This window comes from Equus asinus, chromosome 18 (assembly GCF_041296235.1).
Source record: "Equus asinus isolate D_3611 breed Donkey chromosome 18, EquAss-T2T_v2, whole genome shotgun sequence".
NCBI lineage: Eukaryota > Metazoa > Chordata > Mammalia > Perissodactyla > Equidae > Equus > Equus asinus.
Window position 1 is genome coordinate 39,303,671 of NC_091807.1, and position 17,574 is coordinate 39,321,244.

At 43.8% G+C, this 17,574-nt stretch overlaps 1 protein-coding gene across 8 annotated transcripts in view; it reads right to left on the minus strand.

Annotated features, from left to right (window-relative positions):
- Window positions 1-1,966: 1,966 nt before the first annotated feature.
- Window positions 1,967-17,574, minus strand: part of HSF2BP (heat shock transcription factor 2 binding protein) — a 107,897-nt gene continuing 92,289 nt past the window's right edge. For 5 of the 8 annotated variants that reach the window (XM_070488963.1, XM_070488966.1, XM_070488965.1 and 2 more), the window contains one exon: window positions 1,974-3,467. In XM_070488963.1, coding sequence (XP_070345064.1) covers window positions 3,259-3,467 — 209 coding nt within the window. In that variant the 3' untranslated portion in view covers window positions 1,974-3,258. Of the gene's footprint in view, window positions 3,468-17,574 lie in introns of all 8 variants that reach the window. The other 3 variants (XM_070488964.1, XM_044750762.2, XM_044750765.2) reach the window with 1 other exon arrangement.

Here is a 17,574-nt window from a genome sequence, read left to right on the forward strand (position 1 = left end):
AGATACTTGTACATCAATATTCACTGCAGCATTATCCCTGATGGCCAAAAGCTGGAAACAACCCGTGTCCATCAACAGAGGAACCGATAAACAAAGTGTGGGTTCACAGATACAATGGAGTATCATACAGCCATATGAGGACTAAAGTTCTGACACCTGCAACAACGTGGATGAACCTTGAAGGCATTATGTTGAGTGAAATAAGCCAGACCCAAAAGCACAAATATTTTGATTCTACTTACGTGAGGTACGTGGAGTAGTCAAATTCAGAGACGGAAGTAGAACAGAGGATAGCAGCAACTAGGGGGAGGGCAGTGGGAATGAGGAGTTACTGTTTAATGGCTACGCATTTTCTGTTTGGTGCGATAAAACCTCCTGGAAATGGATAGTGGTGACGGTTACACAGCACTGTGAATGTACAATGCCTCTGAATTCTACACTTAAAAATGGTTGTAAATTTTACCACAATTTAAAAAAAACTTGAAGAATTACAAACAACAGACACTAAGAGTCTTCATTTTATAACACGACTAACACATTCAAAGGACTCCGTATTCCACATCTTACTCTACATTTGGAGACAAATTTAAATGCGCACACTCTCAGAGCAGAGAGACAGCCGTGGTCCTTAAGACGAGTCCCTGTGAAGATGGAGGCGTACCAGTTGTCTTTTGCCACCCCCACCTGAGCCTGGACTGAAAATGTACCCCAAGACCTTTGAACGGGCTCATTCGCTCCACCGTCTGAGCTGGCACACCCTCTCTAGAATGCTGAATCCTGGACTGTGTCCCACACTCTATCAGGGTCTATGCGCGAGATCATACACTGGTTAGAGAAGTCCTTAAAAGGCAGTCTAAACTTCTACATCACAGAAGGAAATAGAGCAAACTTCAACGTCAGGACTTCTCAGAAATCAGTAAGTCTACAAAACTATTTATCAACCTTTTCCATTCTTATTAATGTCATGGCAATGTAGCAAATGGCAGGTTTGGTAGAATCCGTGTAATGGGCACATTCACAACTTTTATTAAAACCCCTCCTTGCCCATGGTCTGACTTCCAGCCTTGGGCTGATTTTCTTCAAGTCTCAGACTTGTACGGCTATGCTTGGAACTCTAATTAAATTTAAAATCTTCTGGAATAAGTGAAAGCCAAGGGGCTATATAAACATCTGGGATGAGAAGAAGCCCTTACAGCATGAAGCTCATCCCAATTCACGCCATGAGCAACACAGGGCATCCAAAGCCGGCCACAAAGTTCTGCTTGACCTGCATCTTAACGAGGATCTGCTTCCTTGGGACTTCACAGAAAAGAGATGGGACCTGGCCTGGCAGGTTTCCTGCCTTTCCACATAAACTGACGGCACTACGGAGAGAAAGCGTTCCTTAACTTAATGAATGTAAGAGGAACTCTTTACAAATTAAATCTAAACAAATATGTACCATTTTACTGCTCGTGCTTCTCATTCTAAAATTCATAAGTGACCTCAAATGCTGCCAAGTACATGCTTTTACATATACTTTTTAAACTGAGTTTCCTTTGGATCTCTCAATGCAAAAAAATTAAAGAACCCATGTTTTCCTCTTGACCTTCATATGAAGAGGAGAAACATTAGAAAGACTGGTCACTCCTTAGAATTGGCCTTCAGCACTTTTCCTGTGATACACTTTCAAAACACGCATTGGTCATGTTTCTTCCTGAAGGAGTTTTCATAAGAACTCTTGTTATCCTTAGCATTTCAAAATTAGGAGAAAACAACTTATCCTTCTTAATCACATCCATCTACTAATTAGCTAAACTAGGCAACATTCACAGGCTTGGCCCAGTCTCATATCTCTCTACATATCACTGATCCCATCTTTGGCAGGAAAAACCCCTGCATTTCTAGAGGCAGCACAAACTAATTACAGTAGCTATTTCCCGTTACCTTATCAAACAAATAACCAAAAAGAAAACATCAGGCTAGAAAAAGTACAAAAACACATCCTCAATTTTATTAGCGAATAATCAGGACCTATGGAACCACACAGCACAGATGGACCAACTTCTGCCTCCCTGAATTTTAAAGTGCCTTTTACAACACTGCTCTGCTCTGGTAACTGGTGTTGCACAATGTGTTGGCTCATGAAATCCAAGCAACTGTGCATTCCCCTAAGCTCCTTCATTCGGCCTCAGCCATAAACTGCACATAAAAACCTACTTAACAGAAACATGAAGTCACTCGAAAATGTCAAACACAGCAGAAACAGTTCATAAGTCCCCTGGAAGGGCAGGCCTGCATTTGTTCCCGCTCTTACAGGACGCCCGGAGTCCAAGGACCCGCAGCATCTCACGGGGGGAAGCAGCATAGAAGAAAGGAGGGAACACGTTCCCTCACGTGACTTTAAGGAGTGACTGAGGCGGAACTCCCGCCCTCACACGTCGTGCTATCTGTGAGAAGTGAAGTGTCTCCTCCTTTGTTCTCTGCAGCAGGCTGGGTGAAGATGAGAAGGAGATATGTGGTGAGGGGACCCTGGACACACCGTGTACATCATGTAAGGAAGTTCAACCAAATGCATGCGCTCCAATCCAGGAGCATCTTTCCATGTTATCTGTGATACAAAATCTGAACTTCTGAGTTTACAGCCAAAGGACCCAGAAGAACGGAACGAGTTTTTCTACAAACCAAGCATATGCACTGTAATAGCCAACTTCCTAGTATCAAGTTTACGATATGTCTAAAACAATAGTTGTTGCACATCAATGACTCTTCTGACTTCCTTTATTCAAAAATAAAAGAGCCACAAAAATAAAGAACTAAAATGTCCAATGTCATCTGAAATAGCAGGTTCACCAAAAGGTTTAAAGGTACATCTGCATTTGGGGGCACTCATTATAATTACTAGAGAGAGAATGAATCACTTGTCAAAGAAGCGCGTCTCAGGAAAATGCTGACCAACAGAGGAGATGGTTATTTAATCTCCCATTCTTACGGGGGAAGTCTCCGGAGCAGCAGGAGCCGCTCTCAGAAGGTCCTCTTCCAGGTACAGCTGACACGGGCCTTTCTGGAAGGAAGGAGTCTCTCTCAGGCTCCCCTTTGGCAAGATTAACCAACCACCCAAAGTACGTTCACTTCCAGGACGAAGTGAGGGAGGTACATATCAATTCAGGCCCATCTCTAGGCAATCACATTTTGCCATCTATAACATATGGCACACGGTGACGGTTTCAGAATACACAGTGGGGACCTGGGGAAGGGGAAGGGACACGCCAAGTGCCCCTACACATCATGCTGCAGAGCACGGAGGTCTTCCAGGAGCTCCTGGGCCACAGTCTGCAGGTGGGGGTTGCGGCTCTTGGACATGGCCACGATGCGCTGCAGGGGCAGGGAGCTCCGGAACTCGGAGGCGGACTTCGAGAAGACTTCTGGTTCCAGAACCACAGACTGGACAAGTCGCAATACATGGAGACACACCTCTGCGTCTGGATCTGGGGGAAGAGGCAATGCTTCTGGTTAGAACAGCCTTCCACACGAATCCTGGGGCAGAATCTGGCCCTCGGGGGTGCTTGCCCTCTCTGAACGACAGGTTTGACAGTTTAGAACACTATGAGCTGACGCAGAAACAGCATCACTTCGCGATGTAAAAGCTGAGCTCATAAGAACAGCATGACAAAACTCAACTGTCAACTATTTAGTAACATCCTGTCTTCAAAACTTACTCATAATCATGTAATTTTAAAATGCTGAACTAAAATATGAGGGCTTTTCATGCTGTTTGTTCTAATTCTGTCCACTTATCAGATTGTTTTAAAAGGTATTACTTCATTTTCACTCCAAGTGCAGCAAACCCCTCAGAGCCTACATACAGATAGGGCCTCTATTCAGGGGAACTGAGTCCCACAAAGTCACAGGCTGCAATGTTCACAGGGTATTCCATTTTGTTCCATGCGAATGCTCCTTGCAGCTCCAGCACCTGGTAGCCCTGCCTATACTGTAGCAGCCACTAAAAACAGCTAGGCTGAAACGAGAGCCCAACACAGTTATGACCCTTAACCAGGATGGACCCAACTCCCCTTACCAGTTCTTCCTCCTGGGAGTCTTTAACATGCCATTAATTCACTTCTTAATTGCATATTGTCATTGGAACCAGACTCCAAATCAGTACCTCTTTCTTAGCACTACACTTAAAAAACCCTTTAGGAAGTAAGTGGATTGAAAGAGTGGACTGAACAAACCCTCCGTGGGAACCGCCGCCCAGAGCCTACCCGGGGGAGGCAGGGCCTTCCTGGGCCCAGACCATCAGCCTCTTCCTGCTTTAGGGGAGGGGAAGGAAACTGCCTCTAGCACAACACCTGCCAAAGACACAGGGCAGAGTGTGGCTGCCACAGGAGCGGGACAGCATCACTGGGAAGGCCCACCACCCAGACACAGGAGACAGGAGCTAAACCAAAACAACAGAGAACTCCCCTCTGTCCTCCACTAGCAGCCCAGCAAACGGCCAGAAGAGCAGTCCACAGCTGGGGGAGGAACACAGGACAGAAGGAGACTCCTCTGAGGCACAGAGCCAAAGGGAAAGCCAACAGTGGAGGGTGGAGCAGGACCTGAGGAAGACACTCTGGCAGCTCAGCCCCCACCCTCAGCACAAGGAAAGGGGAGAAATTCGAAGTCAGCGGTGCATGAAGGTAACCACAGCAACAACAAAACCCTAACCCAGCTCAGCCCCTGACACTAACAGCTCAGCAGAACAAGAGGTATGGCTGTTTCTAGGAGTAAACACTACCTACCTCGTTTTCGAGTACACAGGTTGGTCGACCATGGCCCAGGGGCCAAATGCAACCCATGCCCTGTTTCTGCACAGGCTATGAATTAAGAGCGGTTTTATATTTTAAAGGGCTGTTTAAAAAGAAAAAAATAGAAAAATAATATGCAACAGAAACCATGATGTGGCCCTCAAAGTCCAAAGTATTTACTATCTGGCCCATTACAGGGAAAGTTTGCTGACCTCTGCTCCACTGCCTCCAACACAATGTCCAACATTCAATCAGAAATTACAATGACACAGCAAGGAAAATGAAAGGCCCATAGTGAAGTGATCCAGCACAACCAGAAGGACTTACAGCTAGAATATTCAACCCTGTACTGGGGGGCTTTGGCAAGGGAGGAGAAGAAGAAGGGGGAAAAAAGAGACTGGAAACAGATGTTAGCTCAGGTGCCAATCTTCAAAAAAAAATCGAGGAACAAATCAATAAAATAAAAAGCTGACCCCTTTTAAAAAATCTATAAAGTTGATAAAACTCTAGCCAGATTAAACAAAGAGAATAGAGAGAGAGAAGACAGACACAAATTACGAATATCAAGAATGAAAGAGGAAACATCACTATAGATCCTACAGATATTAAAGGAATAATAAGACAATATTGCCAACAACTTTGTGCCCATAAATTTTACAAGTTGAATGGAATGGATCAAATTCCTTGGAAGACATAATCACAAAAATTCACTAAAAAAAAAATATATATATATACACATACATATATATATACATACAAATACATGACAAACATACATATATACAAACATGGCAAATCCTATCAAACATTTAAAGAAGAAATAATGGTAATTCTACACAAGTCTTCCAAAAACAGAAAAGGAGGGAATAAGTCTCAACTTTTTTTTATGAGTCCAGGATTACCCTAACACCAAACTAGGCAAGATATTAAAAGAAAAGGCCAATATCTCTTATAAATATAGACAGAAAAATCCTAAACAAATTGTTAGCAAGTTGAATCCAGTAATATACAGAAAGGATAATACTTCATAAACAACAGATATCTACTGTAGAACGCAGGGTTGGGTCAACATTTGTAAATCAATTAATGTTGCTTACCATGACAATGGACTAAAGAAGAAAAACTAAATGATCACCTTAATATATGCAGAAAAAGCCTTTGACAAAATTCAACACTCATTCATAATAAAAACTATCAGCAAACTGGAAAAAGGAACATCTTGAACTTGATAAAGGGCATCTACAAAAAACATGCAGCTAATGTTGTTCTTAATGGTACAAGACTGAATGCCTCTCCCCTAAGATCAGGTACAAGGCAAGGCTGTCCATTTTCACCACTCCTACTCAAAATCATACTGGAGATCCTAACCCAAGGCAAGAAAAAGAAATGGAAGGTTTATAGTTTGGAAAGGAAGAGATTAAACTGTTCCTATTTGCAGAAGATATGCTGTCTACAGAGAAAATCCCAAAGAATCTACAACAAAGCTACTAGAAGTAACTGAGTTGAGCAAGGTCACAGGATACAAGGTGAACATACAAAGATCAACTGTATCCTTATATTATTGATAAATTGGAAATGAAATTTTTCAAAGACTATCATTTATAATAGCACCAAAACCATGAAACATTTAGATATAAATCTTTACAAAATACGTGCAAGATTTCTAAGCTGAAAAGCCACAAAACACTGACATAAGAAATCAAAGACAACTTAAATGGAGAGACACAGTATGTTTATGGATGAGAGGACCCAATATTGTTAAGATGGCAAATCTCCCCAAATTTATCTATATATTCAATGCAATCTGAATCAAAATCCCAGTAGGATTTTTTGTAAAAATCAACAAGCTGATTCTCAAATTTATTTAAAAAAGCAAAGGAATTAGGACAGCCAAAATAATTTACAAAAAGAAAAACACTGGAGGACTCAGAGTACTAGATTTCAAGATTTACAGTTATCAAGACAACGTGGTAGTAGTGAAGGGACAGACACAGCAATAAATGAAACAGAATGAGAGAACCCAGAAACAGACCACAGCATGGTTAAGTCTCAAAAGAAGTATAAATGCAATTCAATCAAGGAAGAACAGCCTTTTCAACAAACAGTGCTAGAAAAATTGAACACCCACATGGAAAGCAAAGAACTTCAATCCATACAAAAATTACAGAAAAGTTGATAATAGATCTAAATGTAAAAAACAAAACTATAAAACTTCTAGAAGAAAACAAGCGAAAATCTTTGCAACCTTGAGTTAGGTAAAGATTTCTTAGGTATAAGGCCAAAAGCACAATCCACGTGAGAAAAAAATTGATAAACTATATCAAAATTAAAAGAATCTCCTCTTCAAAAGATACAGTTAGGAAATGAAAAGACAACCCACTGGACTGGGAGAAAATATTTGCAAAACACCTATCTGATTAAAAGAAACCCTGAATCCAGAATGTAAACAGATCTCTGAAAACTCAATAATAACAAAACAAACAACCCAATAAAAACAGGCAAAATATTTGAAAAGACACATCTTTTTGTGTGCTTTCTTGCCGTTTGTATATCTGCTTTGGTTAAGTGTTTTTCAAACAAAATATTATCCAATTTAATGAGAAACTTATTTCTGTGACCATAATTCTTCACATTATATTTTATGTTTCAAATGACTTCACACAATTCCTAATTGAGAACAGGTAATAATGACCTCTTCAAATTCTTCACAACCAAAATGATGCTATCTGTTCACATATGCAGGTGATAAACCATTGTACTAACTGTTTATCACTGTACAACCATCCAAAATGTATAAGAGTTGAAATTATATTTAAAGGATCCAACAGATCTTCCTTTTCATTTGCTGATAAAATTTTTGATAATACCAATGGACTTCAAATGTAATCAAGGTTTCCTGTCAGGCACTTCCCGATTGTGGTGAAAGTCTCAGGACACACGCTCACATGCACTCCTCCCTCCTACAGGCTCGCCAGCCACCTCGGAGCACCCACCTCTGTGGATTCTGGACCATAGCCCAGGCCACGTCAGCCATGTCTTAGGCTGTGCACAATGCTCCTTGGGCACCCAGGAACATGGATTTGTCCAGCAGCTCCATGAGCCTTGAGCTTACACACTTCAAAGAAGAGGGAAGAAGGCAAGGAAATCATACTCCTTGACCCCAAATTGGCCTCCAGTTACTGCCCAGTTTTTGCTTCCCTTCCCAGAGACTCTGCCTGAAGGATGTGGCTGTCGTTGCGGCCACTGCTTCACCTCACATAGCTTCCTTCAGCCTGACTCATGCTGCGATCACCTCCCCCTCCCTGAGACTGCTTCTCTCAAGGTCACCAATGACCTCCATGTTGTCACTGTTCCACTCTGATCTCAACTGACCTCTCTGGCCACAGCTGACCATGCCCTCCTCCTCGACATACTTTCTTTTCTTGGTTTCCCAAAGCAGTCCCCCTCCACCAGATCCTCTTCCTTATAACTGGCCTCTAGACGTTTGAGTCCTCCAGGGCTCCGTCCTGGGCTTCCCTCTGCACTTACTCTCCCTAGGTGACCCCTCACCCACTCCCATGGCTTCAAATTCCACATATCTGCTGATGACTCTCCAATCCACTTCCAACACACCCTAAATCCATAACTACCACCCAAGCTAAGCTATCTTGTCTCACCTAGACTACAGTAATCACCTTCTCAGTGGCTTTCTTATTTAGTACTTCCATTCTCTCCTCTTCCCATCCCTATCCATCTTCCACACAGCAGTCAGAATGAAACCTTGTAAATGGAAATCAGATTATGTCACCTCCCTGCTCTCCAGCAGATCCTCACTGCATCCAGGATGAAATCCCAGGTCCTTGACCAAGCCCCATCTGACCTCGCCCAGCCTGCGTCCCCAGGCTCATGGGACATCACTCGCCCCTCCTCACCATGAACCAGTAACATCGGCCTGCTCTGTTTCCCAAATATGCTTAGTCCTTTTGTCCTAGATGTCTACTCTGCCCAGAATGCTCTTCCTCTAATCACCAAACACTTTGATCCTTCCAAATCTCAGCTTAGCAGTCTTAACATGTAAAGAGCTTGGAAATTGTCAGTCCCATCCTTACAACAAGAAAAGGAGAACAAACTAAAAATCAAATATTTTCTTGGACCTATCATTGAACTGAGGTTTCAGGTAATGGCCACACTAAATTCTAGAGAAAGAGGTAAATCCAGAGAGTCACAGCCAAGATCAGCTTCCCTGGAACAGAAGTCACTAGAGCCATAAACTAATAGAACACATAAATGATCATTTTGACAAATTGTTGAAAGCTGGGCGTGGCCTACTATGAACGTAAGAAACTCCTGGGGGTTCAGTCTAGGGGGGCCCCACAGTTGAGTTTGACTTCCCAGAGCCCCATCAGGTTCTCACACAGCTCCGGCAGGGGATAGAAAGATCATGCAATACAGCCAGGGTGCTTCCAACAACAAAGGGAATTTCTCCAGGAGAAAAGACTTTACCAAAGCCTTATCCCACCCAAGGAGAAGGGTATTCTCCCACTTTGGCCCTTCTTCTGTTCCTGACTCACCTAAGGAGGGGAGAGGGCTAAGAAACACTTGTGAGGGTTAGAGCCCAGAGACACAGGCCACCACAAGACCGAGATTTAATCATAAGATGACAGAACACTTGCCCTCCTCTCACACACCTTAACTCATACTAACAGGGATCACCAGACATGGCACACACAGCAGGAACTATAAACACAGAGGATTACAGCTGGGAGACTGCAAGATGCAGGCTCCATCTAAGGTGGGTTGTCAGGGAAACTCAGAGGCAACAGGTGAGAAAGCGCAAGGACGACAGAGGAATATGAAGCCTCTGGAACCTATATTCAACACTGCCCAACCCCTGCCAGACTAACATAACACCTCACACTGACGCCTGTTTATCTCAGTTCCTGTTACCCAATAAATAATACCTAGCCTTCAACCAAAAATTACAACGCATGCTAAAAGGAAAGAAATGAAGTCTGAAGAGACCAATCAAGCATCAGAACTAGACTCAGATAAGACAGAGATGTTGGAATTATCAGACAGGGAATTTAACATACCTGTGGTCAGCATGCTAAGGGCTCTGCCTTAGCTCGGCTGCCGTAACAAATGCCACAGACCGCGGAGTTTGCACAACAGGCAGTTATTTTCTCATAGTGCTGGAGGCTGGAGGTTCAAGATCACGGGGTCAGCAGGGTTGGCTCCCCTGAGGCCTCTCTCCTCGCGTGCAGATGGCCTGCTCTCTGTGTTCACACATCCCTAGCATCTGTGTGTCCTAATCTCTTCTTGCAAGGACACCTGTCAGACTGGATTAGGATCCAACCTAACGGCCTCATTTTTACTTAATTATCTCATTAAAGGCCCCATTTCCAAATACAGTCACATTCGGAGACACTCAGGGTTAGGGCTTTAACATATGAATTTGCAACAATTCAGCCCATAACAGGCTCTAATGGAAGAAGTGTACAACATGCAAGAACAGAAGGGTAATGAAAACAGAGAGGTGGAAAGTCTACAAAATAATCAAATTTCAGCTTAAATATCATCTCCTCAGAGAGCTCGTCCCTTCCCACCCAGTGTAAAGTTACTACCCACTCACTCTGTCACCCATCACCCTATTTAAATTCTCTGCATACCATTTATTCTATGAAGTTATCTTCGCTCCTCCCCAACTAGACTCAAAGTGGTACCAAACCTTAATCTCAAGTTTGTGTGTCTGATAAGCAGTGAGCCCATCACTGAGACATCAGTGCTTGGAGAAGGAGAAAGGTTTATTCTAATGGCCAAGACAAGAAGGCAGGAGGATGGGTTTTCTGAAATCCGCCTTAACAGAGAAGAAAGCAGGGGCTTTTACAGAGCTAGGGGCTTGGCAGGAGGAGTTTGGAGAAACAAAGGAGTAATCTTCGTTTCTTTCACTCCAGATCAGCCCTTGGGCAATCTGACTTCTGGTGTCAACAGAAGCTGGGCACTGCTTATTTGGTGACGTTAACTTCCTTGAAGGTATTCTTTTTCTTCTGTAAAACAAGCTCACAAATCCTTGTGACCCTTGAGTCACCTCTCAGGTTAAACAAGAAAACAGCAAGTTGACAAGATTAATTTCTTTCCATCTATGTCTGTCTTGGGAACAAGGTCAAAAGGTAATCATGTTCTTATTGAGCATTTACAGTAATCCTCAGGTACTAGGCTTCAAAAGCTTCAGGAAAGCAATGACCTTGTCTGTCTTGCTCATCATTCCATCCCCAATACAATAAGTATTTGCTGAACGACTTAAAAGATTGTATTTTATGTGGCTAAGGTTGACGTAATACAAATTATAAGGACATTTCAGAACAAACAAAATAATTAGGCAAGCTGAAGAGACAGCTATGAAGCCCTCAAAAGAGGGTAAAATAAAACGAGCCACTGGAAGTCATAAATGAGACAAATGTAGTTAAGGATGCAGCCACCGGGAATAACTTCATGATGATGTCACCAGAAGGAAACACGGTCAGCTCAGTGACAGCATTTGAAGAGAATACAGACGAAGGGAAGGCAAATGGCTGATGCACCCAAACTGCACAAGCAGGAGATAACACAGAACTCGGGTCTGTTTGGGCCACAGATTAGCAAATTCTGAGTGATAACTATACAATTTCTCTTTTAAATTAATCATGGAAAAACTTATTATTTGAGACTGAAAAGATTCCAATAGATGGCTCAATTATGGGTTTGGAAATGGGTGTAGCAACTTGAATGAGAAAAGGCATTCACCTGCCCCAACACAGGGATGACACAGGTGTTACAATTATCTGGGGAGGGTTTTTCAGCAGTCATAAAAAAGGTTCTTCAATGAGCAACCATAACCTCCTGGAAACAAATGAAAAAACTTCAAGTCTCAGCAAAGAGAAGATACAAAGAAGAACAAAATGAAATGTTAGAACTGAAAAATATAGTAACTGAAATGAAAAACTTGGTGGAGAAGAATGGAGGGGCCAGAGCAAACAATCAGTGAACTGGACAATGGGACAAGAGAAATTACCCAATCTGAATGACAGAAAATAGACTGAAAAAGAAAATGAACAGAGCTTCTGGGTCCAGTGGAACTATAACAAAGATCTAACATTCATGTCATTGCAGTTCTGGAAAGAGACAGAAAGTTGGCAGGGCTGGAAAATACTCTAAGAAATAATGGCTGAAATTTTACGCTCTTTGGCAAGACAGAAACATACAGATCCAACAAGCTGAGCAAAAGCCAAGTGGGATAGACCTCAAGAAATCTACACCAAGACACATTACAGCCAAACTTCTGAAAACTAAATACAAAGAAAAAAATCTTAAAAGCAGCAAGAGAGAAATGACACCTCACTTATGGGAGAAAAATAATTCAACAATACTGGATTTCTCATCAGAAACCATGGAGGCCAGAAGGAAGTGGCACAACATTTTCCATGTGTTCAAAGAAAAGAACTGGCAACCCAGAATCCTACACCCAGGGAAAATGTCCTTCAGAAATGAAGGGGAGTTCAAAACATTGACAGATGAAGAAAAACTAAGAGAATCTGTTGCCAGCAGATCTACACTAAAAGAATGGCTAGACTACACAAAAACCTGCACAGAAATGTTCAAAGCAGCATTATTCAGTAACAGCCTATCGAGAGTTTAGCTCACCTACTCCATGGCATTGCTGCCTTGACATCCATTTTGTTTGGCCAAATGGTCTGCAGGGACCTTCAACTGACACTTGGCCCCTGACACAAGCACATGCCCTAAATAACAGCCACAGAGTCCAAAGCAAATATAAGTCCCTGAAGTGATTTCTCCAATAGCCCTTGTGATCAACAATCTCCCCTGCCTCCCAGAGCCTTTCCCTTATGTGCCCCTTAGATAAGACCCCCATGGGGCTTACCAAAACTGCAGTCTTTTGGTTTGAATTGACCAATTCAGCTGTAGCCTGGGAACCCCAAAGCACTTCACCAACAGACCCTCAAAAACGCATGTGCCCTGGGGCCTGTCTCTGTCTGCACTCTGCCTTGACCTCCCTGTGTGGTCCCTCAAGGCACGCTGTGTACTTCCTCCAGGACCTGTGAGTAATGAACTTCTCTTTTTCAATTCTTCTTGTGGGCTATTATTGAACTGCAGCTCTCCATCCGGCAACCTGTGCTTCAGTTAAGAAGTGTTAATTTGACAATTCATAACACAGCCCAAAAGTCCATCAAGTGACAAATGGATAAACAAAATGTGGTGCTTCTACATGATGGAATATTTATTTGGCAATGAGAAGGAATGAAGTAGTGACACATGCTACAACATGGATGATCCTTGAAAACACGCTAAATGAAAGAAGCCAGACACAAAAGCCTAAAATAAAAATTCCAATTTTATGAATTGCCCAGAATAGGTAAATCAGTAGAGACAGAAAGCAGATGAGCGGTTTCCAGGGGCTGAGTGGAAAGGAGAATGGGGACTGCTACGGGGTATGGGGGGTTCCTATTGGTAGTGATAAACATATTCTAAAATTAGATGGTGGTCATGGTTGCACAACTCTATGAATATACTAAAAACGACTGAATTATACACTGTAAATGGTTGAATCTCATGGTACGTGAATTACATCTCAAAGCTGTTTTCAGGAAAAGGAGATTAGTGGGAAAACTGGCAAAACTTGAATTAGGGCTGAAGATTAGGTAATAAAGGTGTACCAATGTTAATTTCCTGTTTCAAAAACTATTCTACGGTTATGTAGGATGTTAACATTAGGGGAAGCTTGGTGAGGGGTATTCCATACAATTTCCGTAACTTTTCTGCAAATCTAAAAGAAGAAACAGAAGAGAGAATAGCTAAAGGAAGTTCTCTAAACAGAAAGGAAATGATAAAAGAAAGAACCTTGGAACATCAAGAAGGAGGAAAGAATGAAAATAAGGGTACGTACACACTCCAATTCTTCTCTTGATTTCTCTAAATTATGTTTGTTGGTTGAAGTAAAAATTATTCTAGTGTCTCATATGGTTCCCAACGTATTTAGAGGGAATATTTAAGACAATTTTAGATGAAATGGGATTATATGAAGGAAGGTAAAGCTTCTATCCTTCACTTGAACTGTAAAAAAGTTGACACCAGTAGATAGGGATTAGTTACATTTAATGTAAAATTACGTAAATAAAAGTATGTTTCTTGGATGGTCTTGTCAAAATGAGGTTAAAATTTACTCAGGGTAAACTGCACAAATCTTCTATGTACAATTCAAAAGTTTTGACAAATGTATACACCCATAGAAAACATAATCCTAACAAGATACAGAACATTTCCGTCACCATGAAGCTCCCTCATGCCCCCTCCCTTCTAGTCAATTCTACTCATAAGCAACTGATGTCCTGATTTCTATCACTATAGATTAGTTTTGCATGTTTTTGAAAATCATACACATGGGACCAAACATTTTAAAAAAGCATTATTTCATTATTAAAGCCCAGGCAAATCAAAACAAATGAAATCATATTCTGCTTGGGTTTTTCCCACATTTTCATCAATTTAGTCCCCTCTTGACATTTTGGAGCCATTTTCTCCTCACCAAGTCCTACCAAGAGCTTGGATGGACGCAGAATCACTGCACATACAATGTTCCTCCCAGACAGTAGACAGATTTCTTGTGAATGTCCATAATATTTAAATCACTTGGGAGTGGGGAGGGGGAGTGTAGGGGAGGAGAAGCTGTGCTAACAGAGCCACTAACAGCTATAAACTGGGAACGCAGTTTTAACCAGGTAACCACAGAGCTTCCCTGAGTGACATCCTCCACAGCTCTGAGCTCTCAAGTCACAGGCATCGTCACAGACAAACGTCTCTAATAAGCACGCAGCTCACTCAGTCACACCCGTCAGCAGCAGCAGCAGCACTGGAACAGGGCCTGCAGCTAGGCTTAAATAACCACATTACCCCCACGCTGAACAGCTGAGAAATAAGTGGCTCCACAAGGTGTGCAACTCAACACACGTGTGCCCACACCAGGCCCAGGCACCAGCATGGAGGATTTACTGCTGGCCAAAGACGGATCATCATTAGCGGCAGGCAACGCTCTTCCCTGTTACTATCTGCATGGATTTGTGGAAAAATCCAGACTGAAAGGTTAGGATGTCACCATATTTCAATAGGATGATTAGGAATTTGTAAGTTGCATTTCTTTGAACACAAGGAGACCTGAAATGTTTTACCCTAAAGCTGGTGTGTGCTGGCCTAGGCTCCCTAGACAGAAGCCCCTGACACACACAACCCTCCTCTGACAGGAAGGAAGGTCCAAGGACTCCCCCCTTGCTCACCTCCTCTCCCCTCCCTATTCTCCATATACACACCCATCATCCCCATCCAGTTAGCTCTACGGGTTAAGGGACGCTGGGTCCCTAGATGGTGACAGGTGTTTCCATCTACCCACATCTACCTCAACTGGGGAGGGGAAGGAAGGACAGAACAAAACAGTACTCTGAGAACTAAGCTGTGGTAATTAAGGACCAGAGGACAAGGACATGGCACTGAGACATCCCTAACTCCACACCCTACGACAGCTGTTGTCACAGGCAATGACTCCCAATGCCACATCTCTCCAACACAGGCGCTCACAGTGACACAAAGAAAACACCAAACTCATATTTCCTGACAGCTACCTGGCTCCTTAAAGCACAGCTCAGACACACGCTCACACACATGCTGACACATGCTCACACTTAATTATCTGGTTAATTACCTTTGTTTAAAAAAATGCATATATTAAATGCATAAGCTAAAGCATGAGCTAAGACTTTATCTCCATGCCAGAGCACAGCAGCAGCATACAGAGGTGAGACAAGCAATTTGGAGTCACTCACCACTGCCATCCTAGAAAAGTTACTTAAAGGCTTGCTGGGCCTTCATTTTCTCATCTATAAACTGAAGATTTAAATCATCTACATTGTTACTGTAAAGACTAAATGAGGAGCCACGTGAAAGTGTCTATCAAAATGCTTGGTACACAGTTAGCACTCCATAAACAGCAATTTCCAAACTACACAGACAAAACTTCACCCTACTGTCCCCACCAGGAGCCCATTCTGGCCACATGGGCCCTTGGTGAACTTGTAGTGGTGAATCCCACCAGAAGGGAGGAAGGGGAGGGAAGACCTCACACCGCCCCCCCGCACTTCCATCGCCCTTGTGCATCCCCGTGGTCTCCTGAGGCCCGGGGGTAGAAGGGCTTAGAGCAGGATGCGAGAGCTCTGTGTCTGCTGGCTTGTCTTGCTGGCTCTCCTCTGCCACCCCCAGCAGGAAAGAGGGCGAAGCAGCTCTCACTTGGCCATGCTCCCGCAGTCCCGAGGGGCTGAGGAGAGGGGGCCTCTCCCAGCAGGGAACCAGGATCTGTCCAGCAGATTGCCGACTTCCTCCAAGAGGCACAGCCTTGTAATTGGGATCTTGGGGGGGGGGGGGGGGGTAGTTATGTTGGGTTAGCAGAGGATTTATCAGAATTTTTGAGGGTTTTTTAACTCAGAAAAAGGTGTTGAGAACTGTTACTCTCAAGGTAAACATGCAACTCTAGATGTGCTCGGTGTCTTCAGAGGAGTCAGCCAGTGTGTGGCAACAGACTGATAAAAGGATGGAGGATTGTTTTCGTCACATTTAGGTGCTAAACAGAATCGCAGGTTGAAAGGGCACAGTGAAGTGACTGTGATGTTGTCCAGGCGAAGGTTTGGGGATGGCAGTCTGCTACGAGACCTGCTGGGCCCATAGTCTGGGCCTCCGCCCTCCTTTACGGCCCCAGAATGATCTGGACAAGGAAAGGCTGCCTCGGGTCATGCTCACTCACAGAAACTGAGGTTTACGGAGTAAGAGGCTAGCACAGAACTTGACCTTGGGGCAGTCACTGCTGGTGACTGGGATGCTCTCGTCCCCATCAAGGGCACCTTCTTCCAAGTTTCTGTCTCCCTAGCAACCCAAACTACCCATCACAAAGTTGCCTCCAAAGCTCAGGAATCAGAGCAGAGGGAAGGATGTACGGAGTGTAGAGGGAGATAAGCCCAGATGCCTGGGGAGTCGCCCCGTCCCTCAGCATGGCACTCGGCTCCAGTGAGGGGCTCACGTCCTGGACAGTCCTCAGCACCCTCCCCAACGCTGTCTCTCTGTGACCTCATGCCACGGTCGAGCGGAGGGGGTCCCACCGGGGTGCCCACCACCACAGCCACACTGTCTGTGCCCTGTGAGGGCAGACACCGAGTCCCGTTCCCTGCTTGCTGCTCAGCAGAGACCCGGAGTCTGAGGCACATCCGTGTTCCATCAGGTGAAGGAAAGAACTTTGCTCTGGTCTCTGGAGGAGGCAACAAGGTCCACAACTCTCTACCTATCTGTTTTCAGTTAGGTCCCTAATTTGTACATTCTAAGTATCTGGGCTTTCCTCATTGCACTTTGAGAAGGCAGCGTTACTTACAAGTTCTTGGGAGAACCTGTGTCCCCTGGACCGCACATTGCACAGCCAGTTTACAGAGCACTTGCGTGTGCAGGAGCCCCAGGCCCGGTGCACGCAGGACTCACCCTCACAGCTGCGTGCCGAGTGGGCCTCGTTCACCCCGTCACAGTGGACAGTGGCGTTCAGAAAGTGGTTTTTCTGGAGTCACTGTGCTAGCAAGTGGAGGGAACCAGAATCAAACCCTGCTTTGCTCACCCACGCAGGGAAGTGGCAGGCGACTTTTGGGGGAACAAGTCATTCTTGTGTTCACTCATTGATTCATTCATTAACTACCTAAACATTAGTGAGCACCTACTAATTACAGGCACAGCTGGTGCCCAGAACTGAGGT